Consider the following 26,521-nt stretch of genomic DNA (forward strand, 5'->3'; position numbering starts at 1 on the left):
AGTAAGAAGGGTTTTCTTTTTTTTGGAAGGTGGTAGGAGCTCGCTCACTCGGTAAGCTATGTAATTCAATATGTTTCTTTAACTTTGTCAAAAGAACCTTCGGTAACTCATTTCTATCGATCGAAAACATAAAATCCCCCCCCCCCAAAAAAAAAAAAAAATAATAATAATAATAATAATAATAAATAAATAAATAAATAAATAAATAAATGAATAAATAAAATAATAATAATAATAATAATAATAATAAATTAATAAATAAATTAATTAAAAAAATTAGAAAACAGATCGCGTCGTGTCTTTTAGATTTTTTCGAGTAAAAGAGTCCATCTGTACTTGTTTGAAAGTCGAGATGACTTTTCAACCGCATGGCTTTTTTTTCTCGGAAGAAGTAGAATTTTGTCCAAAAACAGGTCTGCACGGTTGCCCCCGGGCTAGTATTTTATAATTCGAATAAGAAATAACAAGATAACTTCTCTCTCAATCACTTTTACGCCCAAATCTTCTCCTTTCACGCTCTCTCTCTCTCTCTCTCTCCACTTGCTAATTAAGTAAGTTTCAAAATTTACATTTAGAAACAGTGAAAAATGTACATGTGTTCAGCTTGAATTAGCCATAGAAGCTATTTATACATAATGTACATCACAGCCTTCTTTTTTGTTTTTGTGTGTGTTTTTTCTTCTCAATACCAAACCCGGGATACTAAATAATAATCCCCCAAAGAGGAGACGGCTGCCAAAAGAAGGCGAGCAGGAACGAGAATCTCATTATTTTTGGGCCTAATATGTTAACTTTCATTTTCATCAACATATTTTATCCTTATTTGAGATTCTACTACATGTTTTACCCTGCTCTTTTTCTTCTACTGTTAAATCGTCAAAGAGCTATACAGTCTATCACGAAGATCTGTATGTTTCTGTTTTCCATATGTGTATGAACTGAACTCTGGATTTAAACTTTACTTTATGTATATTGACGTGCTTTCGGTGTGATCCCTTACAGATAGGGCCTCCACTTAAAGGGACTTGGTAACATTGTTCAGATGAGAGGAAATGGTGCTAAGGCAGTGACTTCCATGTTTGATGTACAATTAAAGATAATCTGAAAGTTTGATTGAAAACAAACCACTATTAATGATAACAATTGGAGGAAACTGATCTGATCGATTCTTTAATTCTCCAAACTATATTATTACAATTTGATTACATTTTAGGTGAATTGAAATCTTCACAAAGCAATGAATTGCCCATTTGAGACATTTAAGTGTTGAAAGATTTGTAAAAGCCTGTCTTATGTCTTATTTTCATGGAAAAACAGTTGGGAAAATTCAAAGATGGCTGGGAGAATTTACTGTTAGAGGGTGTCGCACAGTGAAACCTTCAAAGAAAACCATAAATATCTTTGTGGTTTGAGAATTGTTTACATGTTGGAGGGCAAGTACAGTAGAAGGACTATAATAAGTAATATTTCATACAGAAATTACTGAATTTTGTATCAATCTTCAACAATGTTACCGAGTAACTATATAGAGAAGATGAGCTTTGGGGAGAGGTGGCAAATAAGTTGTGAGTTTTATCATTGTTATTATGCAAATGTGAAAGAACATCAGACAAAAAAAATGTTTCCTGAAAAGGATATGGCTCTTAAAATGCCTTCATATTCTAAATATTACATGTTACAGAATAAAAATGTGGGTCTCATTTTATTCCACATGTTTGTGTTGTCTCATATACATCATGTGTACAGTGATTGTCACTTTTACCAAGGCTGGGCCAAATTTCTTATCATTTTGAAGATTCCGGAACCTTGCAGTACACACCAATATGTATGATACATGGTCAAGTGATCGATTCCACACCCTTTCTTTCACAATGAAATGGCATGACCAAAACTTAACTTTATCTTTTACGTTTTTGTCCGAGGAACGGAATGTTTTCCCCTGATTCCGAGCATGCATCGAGAACATAGGAGAGAGGTCTCGTTTGCACACGACATATACGGTCGGGCGATAAACGATATGTCTGATATTATCATGTAAATCAATGAGATAGGTATAAACATTAAACAATTAAATGAATATTGCCCATGCTTTATTTGTATCGTTTGAAGTTCAAAAAATGTGAGAAAAATAAATCATAATGAAGGCTTGTTCAGATATGTCGGTGTAAAAACCTCCGCGGTTATATATTTTGTAAGGCAACTGCGCGCAACCACGGCTAAGTTTTGTACTATAAGTACATTCAGAAATGGGAAGGGTATTGCAGTTTACATCCGAAGAAAAAAGAAGAAAGCCGCAGTTGCCCCGTCATATCTAAACAAACCTTAACAGTCGGTCACCGCTGATCATATACAAAGCAGGAACATAATTATATAGCGCGCGTCCAGCCATTGAGGGGGGCATAGATTTAATGCTCTGAGGAAGGGGAAGATCCGAAAAGTTTGATAAGATGTCAGAGAATGATAATGTCAGATGGATTGGGGTAGGTTGTAGTTTTATGTGCACATTCACCTCTTCCCTTTTGTATGTGTTCGGGCACTTCACCAAAAAATAAAACTATTCTTTTACCTTTGGATCTAAAGAAAAAGCACTAAATAGCACTAACCACCATGACCCATGAATATGTGTCCTTTATAACGCTGTCATCAATAATTCTTAAAATATTGCTTGCAATCTTCTTCAAATTACCGTCCGAAATATAACCGCCTGTCGGTATAACGAACCTGTCCGAACACATGACTAAATATTTGCATCTATTTTACCAGCTATTTTACTCAAGTATACTATAAGTAAATATATAATTCTGTTACATTTTACAATTCTACTTTGGCCTCTTCGTCAGATGGAAATCCATTATCCTTGATGATCTGGGTGTAGGTGAGAGCCGAATTCTTGGCGCGTCGAGTACGCGCAGGATCGTTGAAATCTACGTGGTACAAACCGAAGCGTTCGCTGACTCCCGAAGCCCATTCAAAGTTGTCGAGCAAAGTCCAAGCAAAGTACCCCTGCAGGTTGACACCATCAATTTTGGAGGCTGAGGAAAAATATTTAGACTTTATGGTAAAATAGTACTGACGATATATTTAGAAGTCAAATTGTACAGTACAATTAAAGCATTACAAAGACACGAAAGTTACCGCGTGGCGAAATGGATTTAAGAGTTTGACAGGCATATTTTTTAAATAATATCTCTCTTTGAGAATCGACACTGCGGATGCGTTTATATAAAACAAATATATAAAACAAATATTCAATGCTATAACTAAAACTATAACTCGAACACAATACAGTTTTGAGACCACCTTTGGCAATAGTTTTGACCGTGACCCACAAATCAGTCAAAATGTGTATACTACTAGGCCTACTACTACTACTACTACTACTATTGTTATTGTTGCTATTATTATTCTTTATAATTGGCATTATTATCAGTATTATTATAATATCATATCCATACAATTCGCGTTTACCTTTGAGAGCTTCATTGATATACGATCGGTAGTACTTGGTTCTCAATTCATCATCCAGGTTCAGGGGCCCGTCTGGTTCAGATACACCGTTCTCTGTGACGTAGATGGGTACGTCACCATAGTTAGTCTTGATCCAATTTAGAAGACGACGGAAACCCCATGGAACAACCTGAATATTGAAGGGAAACAACTCGAAATTTATTTTACGAAATTAGAAGAAATTATAAAACTTGAATAATACTATTGCAAAGTATGTGTTAATCCCCTCTCTCCTAAACGCGCCACTCCGTCACATTGGCAGAGATTATTCTAAAATTAGAACTTCTCCATGTTTAAGAAATGTGTGGATATTTGGGGATCATTTTTTTATTTTGTACAAGTGCTATCTGCAGAGTGGTTTATTGCTTTATTTTGTCAAAAGTAAAGGGTTAGGGTTAGGGTAAGGTTGGCCTTTATAGTGGGACTAGGGTGGAAGTTAGAGATACGATTAGTGTTGGAAGCTGACAAGAAGCAAGTGTCGCAGTTTTCGTACCAACGTCCCATTCAAACACTAATTGAAAATATGAAATTTAACTAAACAAGTTCCAAATATCACAAAAGCAGTCTTGTATCTACTTTCTGTCATAATTGATAGTCATCATCATTTCATTAAAGTCAGCATTTTACCTCCCACAAAAGGGTTACTGAATATCGCGCCACGATGACACTCCCTTCTTCTTCATCCACTTCGTTTTACATCTTAAGCTTCCTCCTCATTTAGACCAACATCACTAGTTTCTTTCTTCATCATATCTTTCCATGAAATGTTGGCCTTCCTTTCCATCTAAGTAATGTCATCCACTTCCAGATCCCACGCTCATTTGACAGTTTCATCTTCCCTTTCCAATCCGCTTCTTTTGACCATTTCCACCATAACTCCTTCCAGACACAACCTTTTAATGAGCTTACCTGTGTTCTTTCGTTCATTATTCCTAAGTATCATTTGAGGGTTCCACTATTGTACAATCATTGCTTTAGTGGAACCCTCTGTTTTCGAAATGTATTCCTAAATTGGTGTACTTGTTTATAATTGATTTGTAATGTTTTTTGGAAACATAAATAAGTTGAATTTAATTATCTTCATTATTTTAAAGATGTCAAAACATAAAGGACACACCTTTAGCCATTCAGATGCAGCTTGTGGCCAGACCGGATCGGAACTGAACTCCGCCTGGAAATCATCGTATACGGTGGGTACGGGGTTGAATTCAGGTTTCTTGTAGGCAACAAATCTGCATGGTGACAAGAAGATACAACATTTTCGACCGACTTTTCCAGAACAAGAAAACTGTTAAACCAGTAAGTGCTCAAGCTGGACGGGTTCCTTCAGGTTTTTCCCTAGTATATTAGTCACAACGCAGCATCAACCTGACTCAATGCTGTCTTGACTAAATATACAAACAGAACAGTCTAAATGAGCGCGCCCCCCCCCCCCTTTTTTTTTGTATAACCCTTTTAGTTTACGGTTAAGAGGATCATTGTATGAAGTGCACAAAATGAATGACTCTCTCAAAATTAGTCATTTTGAGGGCGGCTCGCCCCCCCCCCCCGGAACACAATCAGCCCATCAAAAGTGAGTTCCTTTATAGTCTATAGTAAGAGAATTTCACAGTAATTTCGGTTCCCCCATCTCCCTCCCACTATTCACGCTCCATATGCATATTGACAGGTTACACGTTGAGTATTGGTTGAGACTTTCTCTCTCTCTCTCTATCTTTCTCGCTCGCTTGTTTTCTATCTTTCTTTCCATCCTGTATATATATATATATATATATATATATATATATACATAATTGACTAGTTCGGCAGCCTAGGCTTACCTTGTTGAGTAGTGGTTGAGACCAAAGAAGTCGGCTGTACCCTTGATGAGCTGCTGTTCCTCAGGAGTGAATGAAGGCATACGGGTCACGGTAAGACCTTGAGCACGACTCATATTCCCTACCACAGCCTTGACAAGCTCCGGATAGTCTCCTACAACCAAATTTCAAATTATAAATTTCAAATTCCAAATCCAAATCCGAATCCGGTTATAGTTGAATAAAGAGACACGATACACAATAAGACAATGGGCACGACTCAGTTTCCCTACTAAACATCCTTGATGTGGATAGTCTCCAACAACCAAATTTGAATTCAAATTCTATTCAATTGAAATTGAAATTGAAAATTAAATTGAAATTAAAATTGAAAATTAAATTGAAATTAAAATTGAAAATTAAATTGAAATTCAAATTGAAAATTAAATTGAAATTAAAATAAAAATAAAAATTTATAATCCAAATCTGTTTATAGTTGAATGAATGAAGAGACACGCGACATAAATATTGAGCGCGACTCATTTGCGTTCTCTACTACATCCTTGATGTGCTCCGGATCGTCTCATATAACTAACTTTAAATTTTAAATTACAAATTCGAAATTAAAGTTTCAATTCAAATCCAAATTATAATGTCAGATTCAAATTTAAATGATATATTCACAAATCTATTTCAAATATAAATTCAAATTTAAAATCAAATCTCAATTCAAATTCAAATTTCAATTCGAATCCAAATTCCAATTTCAGATTCAAATTCCAATAATATTCTCACAAATCAATTTCAATTTCAAATTCAAATTCAAAATTCCACGAATTATACGTTGCTCGTCTCTATAAAATATAAATGATTATGCTACCCGTTTAGTAAGGATGCGAGCGTAAGTGAATGCGTTGTTGGGTTGAAACGTTTGCGATTCGCTTGAAAATGGCACATGGCCAGTGTATTGAATCCAATCATGTATAACCGGGGTAGTAATCGGGATAACTACTTTGTAAAGTGCTTAGAGATGTGAATATTATTACTACCAGGTATTGTTATATGTATTATAATTGTCATATTTTCTATCATTATCATTATTAAAATAAACGTTATTGTTAATGTAGTTATTGGCAAAGACCGGTCCCCCATCCCCCCCCCCCCTCACCCCCGCCCCTGAACCCACGTTTTTTGTGATACAAACCGTTTCCAAATATGGGATTCGCCATGGAGCCGAGTTCAAACAGCCTCATCCTCTCCGCCGCCTCAACATCGGCCTGATTCTCTGGGTCAGCCGGCTCTGACCAGAACGAGTTAAAGACGATGGAAATTTTCCCGCCCTGTGTTGCGCGGTACTTCTGATCGTACGTGTGCCACGCACGCGCGTGCGCCTTCAGCATGGTATGTACGACGCGATAGGTTCCGTAGCCCGGGCGCGTCTTTCCCGGTGCGAATATGCCTGCCTCGTACCCCTGGATAGCGATCACTTTGGGCTCGTTGATTGTAAACCAAATCTTCACCTAAAGACATATTTGTTAAAACACACACACAAAGAAAAGTAATAACAGTAATGGAAAGTGGTTATATCGCATAAGAATTCGAACAATTATGTACGCGCTTTACTTTAAAAAAAAAAACATTGACATACATTGTATCAGTTCATACATGAGAATACACGAATAAAGAAGAGCAATTCAACCAGACAATAATAACATAACAGGCGCGCAGCAGCGGGGGGGGGGGGGGGGGGGGGGGGGGGGGGCGATGGGGGCGGTCGCCCCCCCCCAAAAAAAAAAAAGAGAGAGAGAGAAAGAAGAAAGGAAGTGGACGTAGGAAGAAAAGGGATTAAGAGTCGACAACGGTACAACGAATCGTATTCCCCCCCCCCCCAAAAAAAAAGAGAGAGAGAGAGAGAGAGAAAGAAGAAAGGAAGAGGACGTAGGAAGAAAAAGGATTAAGAGTCGACAACGGTACAACGAATCGTATTCTTGCTCTAATAATTGAATAAAACGTCAAAGCTTTAGCACTTCGCAAGGGAGGGTGGAAACTCCCTTCCCCCCCCCCTCCTCCTCCCTGCACCCACCCCCCTATGGAGCGCGCTACGCGCGCTTTGTAAGAGATTCGCACGCTTCGCGTGCTCACTACCGCCCCCCTAAAACAAAATCCTGGCTACGCGCTTGTAACATAATGCAAGCAATATTTACGTACGTGTGAAAAATAGCCTTTATTGTGCGAAATGCACATACCACGTGTAACAAGCTCCAAACAAACCCAGAGAAGTACCGGTAAGTAACCTAAAGAAGTTATCTGTCCACAAAACCAACTAACCAATCAACCACTATGTTACTTAGGGAATGTTGTGGATGTCATATTAAAGGGTTGTGGATAATAGTATTTCTTATGGTTCTGCAACTCCCGCCCTCGTTTCGATATTCTACTTTATATATTTTTCCGATCTGTTTTCATCATGACGTCTTTTTTTTGTTTAAAGATCCCATGGTACCCCCCCCCCCCCCCCCATCCATCCGACGCAGCCTATTACTGAGTCAGGAGAGGCCATGGCTGCTTTGAAAACCGTCATGATATCCAAGAGTAAAATCATCATTTCCATTTGCCTATTAATTCATCAATAATAATGATTGCTTTTTAATCTTTTTTCTTGCCCCCAGCCCCATCCAAATTATCATTTCTCCACTGACGGAGGAGTAGATACCATATGATTCAAGACAGTAATGTGAGGACTAGTGGTGTCGCGAGAGCATTTTGAATAATGCGGAAGGGGGGTCCGACCGAATTTGCGGAACAGCGACAAAAATGAAAAAAGGGGCGATGTCGTTAATTATTGAAATATGCCGACAGATACTTATAACGAAAGTTTAATGAGGGGTGTGTGTGTTGGGGGAGGGATATCACTCTAACGGACCCCTGGTGAAGAGTTATTTAATACCTTATCGCCGAACTCATTGAAACAAAAATCGGCATAAGCCTGAAAGTAGAGGACCATCATCTCATTTTCCCATCCACCAAGTTCTTCTAACATCTGAGGAAGATCGAAGTGATAGAGGGTAACAGCGGGTTGGATACCAGCTTCTAGGAGGGCATCAATCAGACGGTGGTAGTACTGCACCCCTGCGGGATTCACCTGTATTGGAAAAATTAGATACAAAACGCATAAAATTAATGAGAAAACAAACAAACTAAGAGAACAAAAAACATTATCATATAAAAAACAAGGAGTATCATAACAATTTAGAAAAGATGTGAATTTAGACACCTCTTGAAAGTTTTGAGAGTATGGCAGTTCTTCTGTACTGGAGGGGGGGGGTAAGAAGTTCCGGTTTTGGGGGGCAATTACTAAAATGCCCTATATCACCTATCTGTTTACTGGTTCGAGGGACGGTAATTGTAATATTAGTGACTGATCGGGATGGGTAGGGGTGTGAGTAGGGGTAGGGTGGGGTGTGCTTACCTGATGGGTAAACCCAGTCGGGAATATTCTTGACCAGGAGAGAGAGAATCGATAGTGCGTCAGACCGAGCTCCTTGACCATTTCGACGTCGCGTTCAACATTATGATAGCTGTCGCAGGCGACGTCGCCATTCTGGTTGTCATATGTCTTTCCAGGGATGTGAGTGAAAGCGTCCCAGATATTTGGTCCTGTGGTGAAGGGTGTAAATTCCATTTAATGCAATCCCTAATAATTTTATTTCCATAACTCAGTCACAACATGAAACAAAAAATGATAAGTAAATACATAATCAAATACAAAAATAGGTAAACGAATATATAGATAAATAAATAAGTGATAAATAAATAGATATTGAACAATTCATAAACAAAAAAGAAAATAACTTCTAGGTGACAGATATTACAATGCACACATTTTTATATCTTATTAAAAACATACACAAACCCAAAACCGTTTTATAGCATTAAGCATATAAACGCTAAAATCCCTGGGTCCCGTCTTGTAAAGAGTTGCTCCAATCAATCGCATGTTCGCAGTCTCTTATCTCTTATAGTTGCGAATGATATTAACTCTTTATGAGACGGGGCCCTGGGCTATTATCATATTACATCAAATTTGACTACAATGTAAAGTTTAGATATAAAATGTTTCAGTTATCGTCTGGAATGAATGAATCACATCCAATCAGATCCACATCCGCAAATAACTTTACCATGTATTATAATGTTTGAGGAAATTTAGTATTTATGACAGTTTATCATTTCGTTTTTGAAAATAACAATTTATATATATATGTATTTGCTTATTTATATTTCATTGTCAGAAAAATACTTATTTTACTTTATATTATTATTATCGAAAAACTGTATACTTACATGAATGCAGAAGAAAATCAAATCAAATCAAATGAAATATAACTACCCTTTCCATCCTCATCCCAAGCTCCTTCGATCTGATAGGCTGCCGTAGCGGCACCCCAGATAAATCCCTCGGGGAAGGTTCCGTGGAGAAAGGTGTCGCGTTCCGGATCATTGAAGACATCTTCGAAGACGAACTCCGTCGTCGACGAGGAGATCAATGTTAGGAATACGACGATCAGGGCGACTAGCATGACCGGGCGCGCCATGGTTTTCACTTTGATATTTCTAGGAACTGAAATAGATTTTTAGAGAAAATGATATTACTGTATTGAAACAAAGGTGTTTTCGGCTCAACATTTGAAAGTATAACATAATAAGAATGCATGCACACGATCCCTACTCTCTGTCTTTTTTTCTCTATCTTTATCTCTCTCTCTCTCTCTCTCTCTCTCTCACTCTCTCTCAATCCTCTCTCTCTCTCTCTCTCTCTCTCTCTCTCTCTCTCTCTCTCTCTCCCTCTCTCTCTGCATGCTCTGTGCCTCTGTCTCTTTCTCTCTCTTTCTTTCTCTACCACATTTTCCGTTTCATTCTCTCATGACTGTAATAACTACCTTTTCTCCACATAAGAAACTTAATCAAAGCTATTCTTCGCGGTTATGCATATTAATGAGAATTTTGATGAATTTAGCTGGTATTGGAGCCCATAAAATTCCAACTCGCGGCATGAAACGATATCATTCTTTTTTGTTCATTGGGTATGATCTTTTTCAAGTAAAAATGGCACTAAGAGTACTTGTTTCATTTTTAAACAGGGCGTTTTGATTGTACGGCTGTTTTCTTGAGGCATGTCTTTTTCAAAATGTGTTACTTTCCCAACCGTAGACATGCTTGGAGCAGGGAACAAATTGCAGTTTCCCATAAAATTCAGTTGTGTTGACAAAGGGATTATTGCTCTCGTCAACACAGCTGATTGTATATGCAAATGTATCGCTGTTGCAACGTTTGTAACATTAGTAAATTTGGAAAACGACGTTGCCTTAGGAAAATAGTATTTGAATCAAAACGCGTTACCCAAAGTGTTATGATCTTGGCATTTTTAAGATTTCTGATTTTGTGGTATCCACTCTAAGATTAATGGGTTTTTTTTGGTATATACATGACTCGAGCGCATGCAAATATTTGCGCTTTTGTCAATGATGCCCCCCCCCCAAAAAAAAAAGAGGATCTAACCGAGCACCCGATACGAGCTGCGACATTAAAGTCATTGACCAGTTTTGGAAAAATGATGCAATATGTATTGACCCGTTTTTGTATCACATCCAACATGTGTTTGATTTGCGTCCAGTAGTCATTAACGCTATTTTAAGACCTACTTTTTGTGGTTAGACTCATTAACCAGGCGACAGCGCCCAGCAACATTTTTTTCTACAAACGACTGTAGCGCCAGGTTACCCGGCCATACATCCAGGGCAGATCAAAGACTTTACAGGGGAGGGGGGGGGGGGGGGGGGGAAGCTTGAAATAAACGAAATTGCGAGAATAAAGCCTTCAACTGGATGCGGTCCCCGGATAATCTTAGCCTTTTGGCAGATTCTGAGGCCTATCCAAATGCTTAAACAGAATATGTATGCGAACACATTTTTTTTCGGGAGAAAAAAAAAGGGGGGCGTGCGCCTCCCAGTACCAGGCATCCACTGGATCAGGGCAGCGTTTCATGAAACCGTCATAACTACAAGTTCACCGACATCCCATTGAAACGTGTGTTAAACTTAATACACACATTTCAATGGGATGTCGTTGGACTTGTACTTATGACGGTTTCATGAAACGCTGCCCAGATCCCCGACACCGAACACCTGGGGAGGTTTCACGAAACCGTCATTAAGTCTAACTTTTTAGACATCGTATTGAAACGTGTGATAGAGATCTAACACGTGTTTCTACCAAATCTCCACGAGCTTAGACTTATGGCAGTTTCGAGAAACTAGCACTCGCTCTGAATCTGGCGCATCCACGGCCACGCTGGAAGCTCGGATCTGACCGCCTGCGATGCATGCCCCGGACGCGACGGCAGCCCGCTCTCGAGCTAACTCTCCATCGCATCGTGCAGCTGTCTTTCTTCTCTTTCACGAACACGGTTGCCCGACTGAAACAACTAGACCACATTAGTATCCTGACATCAAGATAGGTCTCTATTATGTGCCCATCCGTCTGATTAAGGTAGGTTCTACAGTAACACCGTATTTTATTCTTTTTTTAAATAAATCTAACTTGCACATTCAAATGGAAATAATAGCCCTACCAGGTGCGCCGGGCCCGCCGCTCCCGCCCGGCAGGATACCTAGACTGGTGGACATCACGAGCCATGTCCCTGGTTTTGCCCACACATAGCTGCATTACTATCCTGGCTGTGCAGCTGTGTATTAAAAACTGTTCATATTGATTTTCAGCATTTCAAACTACACTGTACAAAACTCAACTGATTTCACTCAAAATCGGTACTTTAGTGATAGTTGATGCCCCCACTCAGTGTTATTTAGGGTATGCATATGCGTGTTCCCCCCCCCCCTTTGCAGCAAAAGTCCGGTGTGTAAAGTCCCTGCCCCCCCCCCCCCCCCCCTCCCACTCAGTGTTATTTAGGGTACGCATATGCTCGTTCCCTCTTTTTGAATGCACCCCCTATCTGAGGACTGCCAACATTTTCGAACCCCCCTTTCGCGGTCTTTTCACAGGCTTTTCCTGCCTTGGAGACCCCCCTAAATCAGGAAAAATGCTCAATGCACCCCCCTAAATTCAGAATAATTTCTCAGGAGTCAAAAGAGATGAGAGAAAAAAAGAAAAAACACCCCCTTTTTAAAGAAATCTCCGGGTGAAAAGTCAAATACACCCCTTTTTTTTACAATTCTCGGGCCGGACTTTGTCGCACGAAAAGTACCCCTTTACCGGACATTTTGGTAACACGCATGCGGTCATTCCGACCCCTGCGTGGGGGGGCCGGGGTAAAGTCAATACGGGTCGACCTTTTTCTTTTGTTATACAAGCCTTTTTCAGCAAAAGTCCGGTGTGTAAAGTCAATACGGGTCGACCTTTTTCTTTTGTTATGAAAAGGACATTTTGGTAACACACATGGGGTCCATCCGTTCTCGGAGTGGGGGGGGGGGGGGGGGGGGGGGGGGCCGGGAGTTGATGACACCTAAATAGCATACAATTTTTTCAACTTAGGTCTATGTTATAGTTATACTTAGAGATCTAGAATCTAGTCTATAGTCATATAGATCTAGACTAGAAAGAAAAATTCAAAAATTCAAATCGTGAGTCTACTGTCAAACTTGCTAACAACCACTTTGTATACATTGTGTGCATTAGTGTGCAATTGTGTGCAATGTGTTCATCGTGTGCTATTGCTGCCTCTCAGCACGTACATGTAACAGCGCTAGAGGACAATACGCCTAAGCATTGACTATAGCCTTGCTGGAGTGGTTTTGCCCTGCAGGCCTGGGTGGAATACGATATAAAATATCAAAAACTGTGACTCTAATGATTGCATTTTAGGCGTGGACTTTACGTAAGGTAGCATATGACGTTCAAATCAGATTTCTTAATAATCTTGCCATATGACCCATGTGCATCAACTTTTCACACGTATAGGCTACTGTCGGTGTCATCATGCATCCTCAGCTCATGGTAGCTGCTAGACGCAGGTTGTAGATCTAATAACATTGATATCACTTGGCCTATACCCATCATTTAATAATATTCAATCTGAGCTGTATGGCCCTACGTGTTATCAGTGCCTGTGATATGGTGTAATATTGAAGCCCTAAACAAAATTGCGCTTCAAAATGATCATGATAGAAATGCCTCAAAGAAGTAAAAATCTGTTAGTTTGAGTTACCATTTTTACCATACTCATTTTCCCCAAAAGACTGTAGTGTACATGAATGTAATAAAAAACTGTTAGGTAAACAAAAAATGAAATTTTGATTTCCAATCATAAATATCTTGATAATCAGACAGCTAGGCAATCGGCTTGTAAAGTCATGGGATTCCTGACTGACCTAAATGTTTGTAATCATGATTGCAGCATGAGCTAAATCCAGGAGTTTTTTTCTTCAGAATCTGAGGCAATGTTACCGAGCCACTTAATTGATACCCGTACCCCTACCAAGACTGATAATTGATATAAAACAAAAATTCAAATTTGTTCATAATAACCACTAGAAGTACCCACACTAAAATAACCTTACCCACTGGTGGTAGCTGTTAATACCAGTATGATTAGTATTACTATACTGTAGGACTAGTAATATAAACTCTTCTTTCTTCTCATACAAATCACTTTAAAATAATACAAACATTTAACAAAAAATGTAAATATTTGATACTGGAGGGATAGCAATTTGGTGTGTCACTCTCGATATGGGTGCCAATTAAGGCTTAGTGACATCCATATCATATTTCATGTTATCACCTAGCCCTAAGGCTATTCTAACCAGTCTAGCGAACAAGCTGTTGGTTGTCCCTGTTCTGTAATTGATCATCTTGGTTGCACTCACATTTATGGAAGTTTATGCAAATTTATGCAAGTTTATCCAAATTAATTGTTGACACTATTGGGACATTTATGTGACTGTAGTGGAATTCACTGCTGCAGGGACGGATCCAGTCTGCAGAAAGGGAGGGGGCCGGCTGAAAGGGGGCCCAATTCGTGAAAAAATGTTGAGCACCGAGTTAACACCCACCACCCCCGGCCCCCCTTTGCTCCCCCCTTTCTCCAGGGGGGCGTCTTTTTTAAATCTAAAAAAGGTTAAATTTACCTGTTTATGGGGCCAAGTGAGGGGGTCCCGCGCCCCCCCCCCCCCCCCAATCTGGATCTGCCACTGCACTGCTGCAATAGTGAAAAACAGACACCATAATCTCTCTTCTCACAGAAGATTTAATATACCTAATGTTAAAGGGAAATCCACCTTATTCTCTAGTATTAGCAAACTACCAGTGGAAGGCTGAACAAATATAAGAAGCACAATGGGGACAATTTGATTTAAATTTAAATCAGACTAAAAGTGACAAAGTTACATGTACACATTTTTGAAGGTGTAAATTTGTAATCATTAAAACATGTAGGTATGGGCTTTTCAAATTGGCTGAATCAGTAACGTCTATAGGATGTAGTGGCGGACAACTTTTCCATTTGTTCCAACACACAGAATGACTAAAATGTAAATGAAAAAGAAAAAAAACATGTACATGTATGACTCAGAAGGTTCTTTATATCTTAAGAGGACCTGTAAATAAACTGATAATTTCCACAAGGAAGAAGGCACTTAAGATTATGTTTTGTATACAACAAACAGGAGAGTTATCCATACATGTCTACATCATGTATTTCAAACTTTTGCCATTCTCTTTTTCTTACAGTGTATTTTTTAAAACCCAATTCAGGGACTCTTCAACTCACACATGTAATGTAATTTATGCTACATGTATGTTTCAGAGGTGAAGTAGACAACAAACAGAAGAGTTATCAATGTCTACATGAATGTACCAAATTGCCAATTTGAGATTCACATTTATTTAGTGATCTCATACTTCAAACATTCATAACTCTTAGTATTGGTCTGATTTATTTCAAACTTTTGCCATTCTGTTTCTCTTACATTGTATTTAAAAAAAAACTCAATTCAGGGACTCTTCAACCCATACATGTATTGTAATTTATGCTACACGTACATATTTTGTGTTTCAGAGTTGAAGGGAAATTTTGAATAATTTTTTCCTCATGTACATTTATATATCTATGAATGGTCAATCCCTGCTATTAATACTAGAACACAAGACATATTGAAGCCTCTTCAACAGGTACATTTTGTAAAGCTATGGTGGAGTACAACTGCTGTGAGTATTCTCAAACTTGTGTGTGAGTTTTGACAAGGGAAATAAATCACCAGCCCCCCCCCCCCCCCCCCCAAAAAAAGCCTCAAAATTTCACTTGATCAAGGTGACAGAGATCCAAGTTATGGAATTGTATGGAAATAAGATTCTAAATCGTGAAAAGGATTTATATTTTTTAATTTGTGAGATTTTTCTGGTGTTTTTAAGTACGCTTCAACAAAGAGGTAGGCCACCACCAAAATTGACACATCCCCAATTATTAATGATTTCCTGTTCTTTGGATGCTTCTTCTTTATAAAAAAATGGAAGGTATTAGTGGGCAACTTCTCTGTGCATTAGTGAGTTTATGTCATTTTTGTTTTCTTACATTTTTATGTAAAACATGACCACCATTCGCAGTCATGAGGTGATATGAATGAGAAAATAAAGATAAACATAGTTGATTGTAAACATGGAGGATGATAACATTTAAGATAAAGAATACATGCGAAAAAGGTGTGAAAGAGAAAATGAGTGAAGGAAGAAGAACAAAGATAACTGTTTAGATACAAATGAGAAAAATAAAGGCACACACAGGAAAAGAGAGAAGAACAAAAACTGAGTGAAAAGTCATATCCTATGTAGACAGAAATAGGGGAAAGTGAAAGAAGAATATAAAAAACAGTATATGAATAGAAGATATTAAAGTAAAAGATAAAAGAAGGATAAAATAAGAGAACATGAAGCGAGGACAGAAAAAAGAAGAAAAAAGATGTAGACAATAAAAAAGGAATAACATAGAAAATGAGAGAAAGAGGAAAACAGAAGGAAAAAAAGACTAACATAGGGTTATCTCAATAAAAGGAGAAATTTAAACAAATAATAAAACAGAAGAATAGAAAACTGTAAAGTGCTGCATGATATTGAATGTAAATATATGTCACAAGCTTTCTATCTGGGCAGATTTCTCCTGGGTACATTTTGAAATTCTAATCACCTACTCGTCATCACAATGAAATGACCTAATGAATAAAATGATGTGATTTTTTATTTTTCTCATCAATGACGATTCATTAATTTTCAGATTTCCTGTTCTTCATCCCAAGTGTTAATATTTGTATAACCGATTTATGTTCTATAGTATTTTGCTCCAAAGTTACTATCCCGTTTCATTCTATAAAAATGCACGATAAGCAGACTCTAGATTTGTGCAGCTACTTTTACATACATGTACATGTCCACTTTATTACCCCGTATCTGTAGCTAGATATTTGGGATGCCAATTTGAAACAAAGTCTGTCAAAAGTACCCTCCTTAATACCCTATTTCCAATGACACCCATGTACCTTTATTCCTGTTAGGTGCTTAACATTGCACAAACTTAAAACAAAACAGTACCTGGAACTTGCAGCTGCAAAGAGAGAAAGAGAAAGAGAGAGAGAGAGAGAGAGAGATATTTAAAGAGAGAGAAAAGGAGATCATACATGTATGAGAATAATAAACTGGAAAGAGTGACTATTATTGATTGCAAAAGTGACTGCAATTATTTGTCAGTAAATAAATGAAATGTAAATTACTTTGGTATGTAGAAGGAAAATTGTAAGGTTCAGAATTCAGAATTATTTTCTAATCTGCCCTTCTCTATCACCTCTGCATTAACATCATCACCCCTTTTTAAATATCCATCTGATATCCCTCTAATAGAAAACTGAACAGCTTTTGAGCCATAATGCATGGCCATTCAGAGGATTTGTTTATGTTGGGGACCGGGGTAAAATGCAATAAATTTCATTTTCTGTTTTTTATTTTGTTTATGGAAACTGCCCCCTATCCTAGCCCCCGCTTCGTACAGTCATGGTTCAGTGACAAAGCAATGGCCTCGTAACTGTGAGGCCCCAGGATCAAAACCGTGTCGATGTGCTATATTAGTGCCCTTTTGTGGGGCATTAATCCTCGTTACTGTCATTTATGACTTAAGGGCGTAGGTCCCCTATTTGATAAGCATAGTAGCATACACATGCTTTAGCAGTCACGCAAAACACACATTGTCAAATTATTATTCAATAAAATCGGAGAATGGATACTATTATCTAGATCTATTATTTTTAAATTATTTTAAAAATAATTCCATAAAGTGGGGTAAAACAAAAATATTCCAACTATATGAGCGACAGTGTATAATGTGAAGCATCCATGTTGCACTTTCTCCCTCTTCGTATTCTTATGCCATTTTAAAAACTATTTATTACAAATCTTTAATATAGTAAGACCCTACATGTACATTACATGTACATGTGCACATATTTTCAGAAGAGTCATATTATTGAGTGGAAAATACAGCTTTTCTATTCAATTTCCATTATGTTCTATAGATTAGGTAAAGCTAAATTAATTAATATAATTTGAGTTAAAATACATGTTTCTCTGAGGATCCAAAACCATTGAATACTATTGATTACCTAAGATTTAACTAACCATGGTCAGTTATCTTTCATTACCATAATATTTTGCAATTTGTCTGAATTTGTATAGAAATAAATGAAACTAAAGTATAATTTGCATATTAAAAAGATAATGTTTTTCTCCAACAATAATCAGCTGATTATCCTTTATTTTTGTTTGTTTGTAGTTGTTTTTTATTGATATATTTTATTTATTTCCTGTACAAAGATATTAATTGCATAATGTTTTCTCCTTTAAATGATTTTTTTTTTCTATTTTGATCCAATTTCCAAAAGATTACCCCTTATCCCTACAGTATATGCAATCTCCTACATGTATATACTACATGTAGCATTAAAAGTTGGCCAGTCTTCCTTTTAAAAGTTATTGGATTTTTGTTTGTGTGTGTCTATGTCAAAGTTATTCTTATGCACATCTATTTTTCATTTATTCTTCAACTCTGGTATGATTTCCATTCAGTTTGGTATATATTGTATACAGTGTACATATTACGTAGAGCCGTTCCTTGGTTTTAGCGGTCTATGGTTTTAGTCTTTAAAAGAGGGTTGGGTGTGGAAATTTGTTCCCCCCCCCCCCCCTCTGTGCAAAATTAATGACTGCTGTGGATTGCAACCTGTAAGTTTTACAGTGCACATCAACTTTATAATTAAGTTACCAAAGTTGGAACTGGTACATTTTTTTTTATTATACGCACTGAATAGTAACTTTGAGACTAAATTTGCATAAAATCTGACTGTCCATACATTTTAGCAGTAATTTATTGTTTCCATTGTTGCAATGCCAAATGAAATAATAATTATAGCTTGCAGTAAAATCTTAGGATTTTTGTTTTTCTACAGGGTGTCTACTGTCTAAAAAGAATATGCAACAATATTTTTATTGGATACATTTTAAAGTTTTAAACGGTACTCATCCATTCATTTTGTTGGCAGTGCTGTGTTAGTATTATCTAAATACCATTTGTGTACAAGGAACAATACTACCCCACAAACTTAAGTTAGGATTGTTTTTGCTAGACGTATCACATTTCAAATGTTAAAGATAGCATGTTGCATGCATCAGTGCACAAGAATACTGTGGCTTCTACATTTTAAAACAAACTTTCAATTTAAGTCACTCTTATTTCTTGGAAACAATACCATCATTGATTTGAAAGAAAATAATATACTTATTCATGCAGCTCTTCAAATATTTATTTCAAGTTAAGCAACAACTACCAAACATTGATTTTATATCATCCATTTCAGCAGATCTGCATGAACATGTATTAACAATACCTACATGTAGTTTTTGTATTGTATATTATTATGCAGATTCATATGAGTAGAAATGTATATGTCTTGGCAGCTCCTGATTCAATTATATCCTCTCTCTCTCTCTCTCTCTTTCTACCTTTTTATCCCTCTTTTCCCCTCTTTTTTCCCCCTTTTTTTTAACTTTCAATCACTCTAGCTACCTCTCTCTTCCCCTTTTTGATCGCAGGAAGTTGCAATATTGTTATTATGTCACTGTAATAGTTCTGTATAAATGCAACTTTACATGTGTATACTTATACTTAATTGTAACTATTGCTCTTACCCAAACTACAGTCTTCTTTGGAGCAAACTGTCAGACATTTGCGGTAGTATACAGCTGAAATGGAATTTCCGTTCAACCAAACAGTATACTTCAAGGCTATTTCTCAGCGACGAGGGTTAGCTCCAGGTAGCAGTAGCAGGTACATGTAACAATATCTTAAAAACATTTACTTACCTGTAAGTCCTTTTCATGTGAAGATGATTCAAAGTACAACTATATTTATTTATTGTATAAAATGACCTGCTTTCATAAAGTCCTCTTGTGAAATCTTATGAATTTGAGTCCAATCCCCCCCCCCCACCCCCTTCCTGTTTTTCTGGCTTCTATGTATTCTTTGAGCCAGCCCTTTGACGTATGCTTAGATCTTTTAAGTTGCAAATTTAGAAATTGCTTTCTTCAGTCAGCAACATAATGCATGATTCACATAGATTAGGGATATGTACCGGTAACCCATAAGATATAAGAACAAATTGCGATAATGAAATGAAGTGTGGAAGAGAGGATCTGAGCTAGAAGACTATAAGGAGAATGCAGCCAAGGCTAAGCAGCAGGAACCAGTTTGGGCTTCACTCAAGACACAATATAGTTTTTGCAATGAGCTGTTAAATACTGGGTCTTTCCTTGCAGAGTAATAAGGGAGCAAGAGAAAGACCATCACCATGTATACACGTAGCAGAAACACAAAGCAAATAAATTTGAGACATTTTATGATTAATTATGTAGGAAGCCAAATCTAATTTCAAACGTCACTTGTCATCTTTTATGTGATAGATCTACAATTATCATAACAGTAATGTTTGTAGCCTTAAAAAGAAATTGCAAGAGGAATGTCAATAAATAAAGTCTACACCATTCACAAGATGCTAATTTGCATTTAACACCATTCCAACAACTTTCAAATCAACTCCGGCAATTATGTTCTGATTCTATAATACATCTTTGTAAATACATCTTTGTAATGTTTGCAAGTTTCAGAAGATGAACCCTGCAAGGCCATCAAAATTACGACAAGAGTTCCATATGTACACGTAACCACCACTAAAATTGAAGGAAAAAATATGGGTATGCTGGGTTAGGATTAGGATGAGAGTGAGGGTAGGCTATACAGCTGTGCATCGATTTTAGTGGGGTTATATATATGGAACTCTTTCCGAAATTGCCTGTAGTTGATTTTTTTCCTTTCTCTTTAGGTAGTTGCAGACATGTTGTTTTGGTCATTGAGTTTTTTGTCTGTAGTTTTTCTGCTTTTCTCAAAACCATCATTATATCAAGGTAGACTTCCCCTTTGATAACCAAGTTTCATCAGTGTGTGTAGTGAACATTCCCTCTTTTTCCAATACACTTTCGCAATATAATTAAATAGTTATAGATTAATTGTAATGCATCTTTGCAAGTTCATATTTTCATGTTTTCATGATTTGATTTATAACTGTTTTAATGCTAACCCTGATGAAACAGTACTGTAATTATTATGTACCTACATGTAATATACACTCACCCATAAACTTTATCATATTCAGGAGGATATCCTGCAAATCTATGATCATGGTTCTATTAAACTATACAATTTTCAATTAAACCTCCTTTACAGAAAGGGGAAATCAACAAGTGGCACCATTCATGTTTTTTTTTTATAACTTATATGTGTAGATAGAAAAAATGCCTCACAAGGCTTTTCAAGATGATGTGGTCATTACCTCTTAATAGATTATATGTCAAAGTGGTTACAGTATGAGAGAACCTTTTCCACGTATGTAGGAGGATAGCCTTTAGATATATATTTAAAATTGAATTTCCAATCATTCTCTCTATAGATAAATGTACAGTATATAAAGAATGATATCTAGGGACTTGATAATGACATGTTCGATAATAATCAGTTTGTGTTCTTAATTAGATGCATTCATTCATTCCTAAAAGAAAGGCTTTGGAGCATACATGAATTTAAAAAAGAAGTCTATCCCACTTTATTTGTTACATGGAGGTTAAAGAATTGATATGATTTTAATTTTTTTATTAGAGACCTTTTGTAAAACCCTGATAGAATCAATTTTGATTTGTTTACGCGATTGTTGTATTTTTACCATTCACGCTATCATTTTCTTCTTTTTCTATGCAGGCTGGAAGTAACACACATGTGCAGTGTTTCAGTCGAAAACGAATACCACCCATTCAAAATCGGTTATAGGATCTTGTCCATATGTCCATATTTTTGTATGCATGTGAAACATGGACCATGACAGCAGACATTAAAAGAAGGATACAGGCACTGGAGATGAAATGTTTCCGCAAACTCCTCAGTATCTGGTATAGAGATCACATAACCAACGAGGTAGTGAAAATCAGAATTGGAAACACCATAGGGCCGTATGAAGACCTCCTGACTTCAGTGAAAAGATGCAAAGTAAAGTGGTATGGGTATGTCACATGATCATTTGGACTGGCCAAGACTATTCTACATGGAACAGTACAAGGAGGGAGACGAAAAGGCAGGCAGAGGAAACGATGGGAAGACAACATTAACGAGTGACCTTGACTGAAACATCATACTTCGTAAAGCCAAGAACCACGAGGAGTGGAGGAAGCTGGTAGTATAAATCTTCAGTGGTGCCCCAAGGGTCAGCCAGACTGTGGGATAGGTGAAGGTGAAGGTGAAGGAAGCTAAGAATCAGATAGTTAGACATTATATTGGATCATTTATCCTTTCCTTCAAAAGGAATGTTGCTTTATACTGTAGCACATAAACAATGCTTTTTAATTGGCAATATTTCAGTTCAGTACGCTTGTTATTAATTTCATCAAACATTAAAATGTAAAAGGGAGAAACACTGTCATTTGAAAATCAAAATGTAAGTCATAAAAATTTCACTGTCTAACTATCTGAATCTTGTCAGGATCCATGTACGAGTTAGTGCAATTCTTTTCTCTTCACTACAACCGCATTGATTTACTTTAATAGCATGTTACTAGGTACATCAATTGATGAGAAAAAGCAGCAAAACGCTTTAAATTTGTTGTAGTCTTAAAATTAAAGTTGGAAGTTTCCTAAAAAGGGAATTTTAGAACACTCCTTCAACTGACATGCACGGATGTTATACTTATGAATTTCCATACATTAATGTCTTTGTAATGCATGTTACCAAACAAAAAAAAGTATCATCAACCATTCTTGTCATTTCCTGTGCAATTATTTTCACATCCTGGCTTAACAGTACATAAACAGTGCTCTTTTATTTTCAATATTTCAGAAAAATGCATTTGCATTATGATACATGCAGGTATAGTTGGTCAAGTAAGAATATATTTACAGCATGCTCACTATGAATTGATTAAATCGCCATTGAATCTAAAAGTATGTTATACCTCATTGTATATTCAGAAGGAAAAAGTGTGAGGATAGCTTTAAAAAAAAAAAAAATCATGAGTATCCATAATGATGTGAATATGTACATGTTTGTTTGTTGCATATGATTCTTCCTTGGTATCAAAGCTGTAATAATTGCATATTTATGATTCAGCATAATACTTTGTTCATTACAAAAAAAAATATGTCATAATTTTCCAAAACGGTAGTGTAAAGAATAATGTAAGATTGAGGTAAGATTGTTACATATATTCTCTATACGTATCAACTAAAATGTAAGTTTTCAAATGAGATACTATTTTGTCCCCAGATGAAATAAGTAATGGATCTTTTTTGTTAAATGTCAGCAAATGATCTAAATGAACATGTGTTCGGGTATATCAAATCTTGTACATGTAGTTTCTATAGCTAATATAGTTTGGAGGACTTAAAGATAGAAAAACTGCTGATTGATTAATTACCATTGTTTGTATTGTTCACTATAACCAGCAAGTAAAGGGACATTTAGTAGATGCCAAGAAAGTATTTCCAAAGCAATTACATTTCTCTTATCCTGTAATGTATTTTTTGCGTCAATAAAAGCAAATGTGAGGGTTGTCCACATAACATCACAACTACAGAACAGTTTAATTGAAATTAACATACATATTACATGTATATATGTGTATTATGGAATAACTTAGAATATTTCATAATTTGTTATTATTATCCAGTTCATTACATTTTTACCAATGTATTTCTTCAATATTTCTACTTTTCCTCAGAGCATATGCTGTGAACTAATGGATATTCCTTGTCAGTTCCATCATGTTATGTCAATGGGCTTACACTGTATGCGTGTACATGTCCTTTTTGCAATGTACATGTGCTACGAAAATGTCAACAATATTGTTTGAGATATAAAATATAGAGTTAACAAGTGAATTATTCATACTCCTTGTAAATGTGATTTTTGGGGATGCATTTTTTTGTAACTTAAGAATGAAAGGTTGACTGGGTGAATTAGGGCCCTTTTAGAAATAAATGTACATGTAGTTGTAACGTTTTCAAATGGATGAAAGTTTTATGGTGTAATTGTTGAAATCAAGAATTTTAAATTCTGTTTTCATGTTCTCACAATAGTTGTGTTAAAATTACAATAAGAAAGTTAAAACTTGTAAAAATATGCCACCTTGAAAATGGACTAGACTGAATAATTTTGAATTTGTAATATCTATGACAATTATCAACTGCTTCAAATTATGAACCACAGCATTAAGGGTGGTTTGCAGTGGAACTTACATGATTTGCATATTTAATATCAAAATTTAAACTGTAAGCTAACTTTGGCAGACAACACCGAATTCATTGAAAACTTTACTGTGAATAGATGAAGATGATGATGATAATAGTGACGATGTTGGTGGTGATGATGATGATGGGGATAATGATGGTAGTAGTGGGGATAATGATGGTAGTAGTGACGACGACGATGATGATGGTGGTGATGATGGTATAGTAATGATGATGGTGGTGGTAATGGTGGTAGTAGTGATGATGATGATAATGATGGTAGTAATGATGGTGGTGATGATGGTGATAATGAAAGTTGTAATGCTGGTGGTGATGATTGTAGTAGTGATGATGATGGTGATGATGATGGTGTAGTAGTGGTGATGATGATGGTAGTAGTGGTGATGATGATGGTAGTAGTGACGACGATGATGATGGTAGTGATGATAGTATAGTAGTGATGATGGTGGTAGTAGTGATGATAATGATGGTAGTAATGATGGTGGTGATAATGATGATAGTGATCGTAGTAGTGGTGATGATGATGGTAGTAGTGATGATGGTGGTGGTGAAAATGATGGTAGTAGTGATGATGATGGCACCAAGGGTGATGGTGATGATACATGTATAATAATGATATTTATACAATAATATTAAAGCATGTACTAATAATATCCCACTCCTTAAAGCAATTTCCTTTATCAAAACAAGTAAACTTATACCTTTTAATGTGCATTTTAAATTCAAATGTTTTGTATGACTAAATCGAAATAAGTACATGTAACTACAGAAAAAAATAAACCTTGTCGTGCAATTCAACAGGGAGAGTCATCATTGTCATCACCAATGTCATCATCACCCCTCCCCCTCTTCTCTCTCTCTCTCTCTCTCTCTCTCCCTCCCCTCTCTCTCTCTCTCTCTCTCTCTCTCCCAGGCGGTATAAATCACATGAAGATAAATGTTTGTCACATTTTAACAATAAGTTGATCGGCATTGATGACCAAATAATAATCACCATAGTTGTTCAAGCAATCAATGTACGAGAAATTTTGTGAAAAATAGCTTAATATTCAGGTGGCTTAGTGAAATTACCGTTACTTGCCAGATCAAAAGCACCATTTTTGGTATAGTGCTTCCTTAGGACCTACTGAACGATAGTAGGGTAGGAGCCTCGGCAAAAATATCATTTAAGGGTGTGGGCGGGGGCGTCGCCTCGTAGACCACATAAAATTCATAAGGTATTATAACATTGAGATTTGTAGTACAGTCATCCTTTTTGGTACAGGGCTTCATTAGGACCTGCTGAATCAGTGGTGGATATCCCCCCCCCCCCCCCTCCCCCTTGAGGTGAAAATTTTTAAATTTTCGACACTCCACCCCCCCCCCCCCCCCCCCCCCCCCACTGAGCGAATTTTCGGCCGGCGCGATTTTCTAATTTTGGGGAGCAAAACAAATTTAAAAAATAGTGCTCACTACCCCCCCCCCCCCCTGGATCCGCGCCTGTGCTGAATGATGGTAGGGTAGAAGCCCCCGGCATAATTATTCATATATGTGCGATTGGGGGCCCCATGGGTTTCACAAAAACCCAATGTTATATTATCTTATAAAATATTTGGGGGCTACGAGGCGACGCCCCCACCACACCCTTATATGATATTTTTGCCGGGGCTCCTTCCCTAATATAGTTCAGAAGGTCCTAAGGGAGCCCTGTACCAAAAATGGCATTTGTACAGCAACAAATCAATGTTGTAAAATTATTTGGGGGCTCCAAAAAGACGCTCCCGCCCCCACACCCTTTAATCGATTTTGTTGCCGGGGGCTCTTAGCCTAATATCGTTTAGTAAGTCCTAACGAAGCCCTGTACCAAAAATTGTGCTTTTATCCAGCAAATAACGATAATCGATAAATTTGACTATATTCGGGTATAGCGGCGACTAAACAGCTTTGTAAAAACTTCTTCCTTTCATTTTGTTGTTGTCTTTTCTTGTTCTTTCTTTTCTACACTTTACAATGAATATGTCAAATAACGCTTCATATAGTAAATGAGCCTGAAGAAAGAGACTATGAGCCACTTGCGTAGTTCAATTTCTTTATTTGCGTCGATTGCAAAAGAGTCAATAGAGGGCTTTTTCCACTTTAAACAACGGTACGTAGTCTCATAATTCTGTCGCTGTAAAATTGGAAGTAAAATATCCGAAGTAACTGAGACAAACCCCTATTTTTTTTCTTCAAATTTATCTTTAATTTTGTTTTGCAGATGAAAAATTTCGGGATGGGTCGCATATCATGATTGTTGAATAATAACAACACTCTCTATCATGATATTTCAAAGTGCATGTGT

At 36.9% G+C, this 26,521-nt stretch overlaps 1 protein-coding gene and 1 long non-coding RNA gene across 2 annotated transcripts; one reads left to right on the top strand and one right to left on the bottom strand.

Annotated features, from left to right (window-relative positions):
• Positions 1-1,869: 1,869 nt before the first annotated feature.
• LOC763803 (cytosolic beta-glucosidase) lies at positions 1,870-9,920 on the bottom strand. Its single transcript, XM_030989180.1, has 8 exons — positions 9,694-9,920; positions 8,773-8,960; positions 8,251-8,445; positions 6,508-6,823; positions 5,328-5,478; positions 4,625-4,739; positions 3,469-3,637; positions 1,870-3,032 (listed from the first exon to the last, which is right to left on the bottom strand). The coding sequence occupies exons 1-8, from the start codon at positions 9,896-9,898 to the stop codon at positions 2,812-2,814; spliced, it is 1,560 nt and encodes a 519-aa protein (XP_030845040.1). The 5' UTR covers positions 9,899-9,920; the 3' UTR covers positions 1,870-2,811.
• Positions 9,921-11,386: 1,466 nt separating this feature from the next.
• LOC105440492 lies at positions 11,387-23,839 on the top strand. The gene is made up of 3 exons (XR_004064698.1): positions 11,387-11,852; positions 19,556-19,683; positions 21,664-23,839. It is a non-coding gene; the product is annotated as an uncharacterized LOC105440492 (long non-coding RNA).
• The last annotated feature ends 2,682 nt before the right edge of the window (positions 23,840-26,521 follow it).

The sequence above is a fragment of the Strongylocentrotus purpuratus genome, unplaced genomic scaffold (assembly GCF_000002235.5).
Source record: "Strongylocentrotus purpuratus isolate Spur 01 unplaced genomic scaffold, Spur_5.0 spur5_scaffold_18, whole genome shotgun sequence".
NCBI lineage: Eukaryota > Metazoa > Echinodermata > Echinoidea > Camarodonta > Strongylocentrotidae > Strongylocentrotus > Strongylocentrotus purpuratus.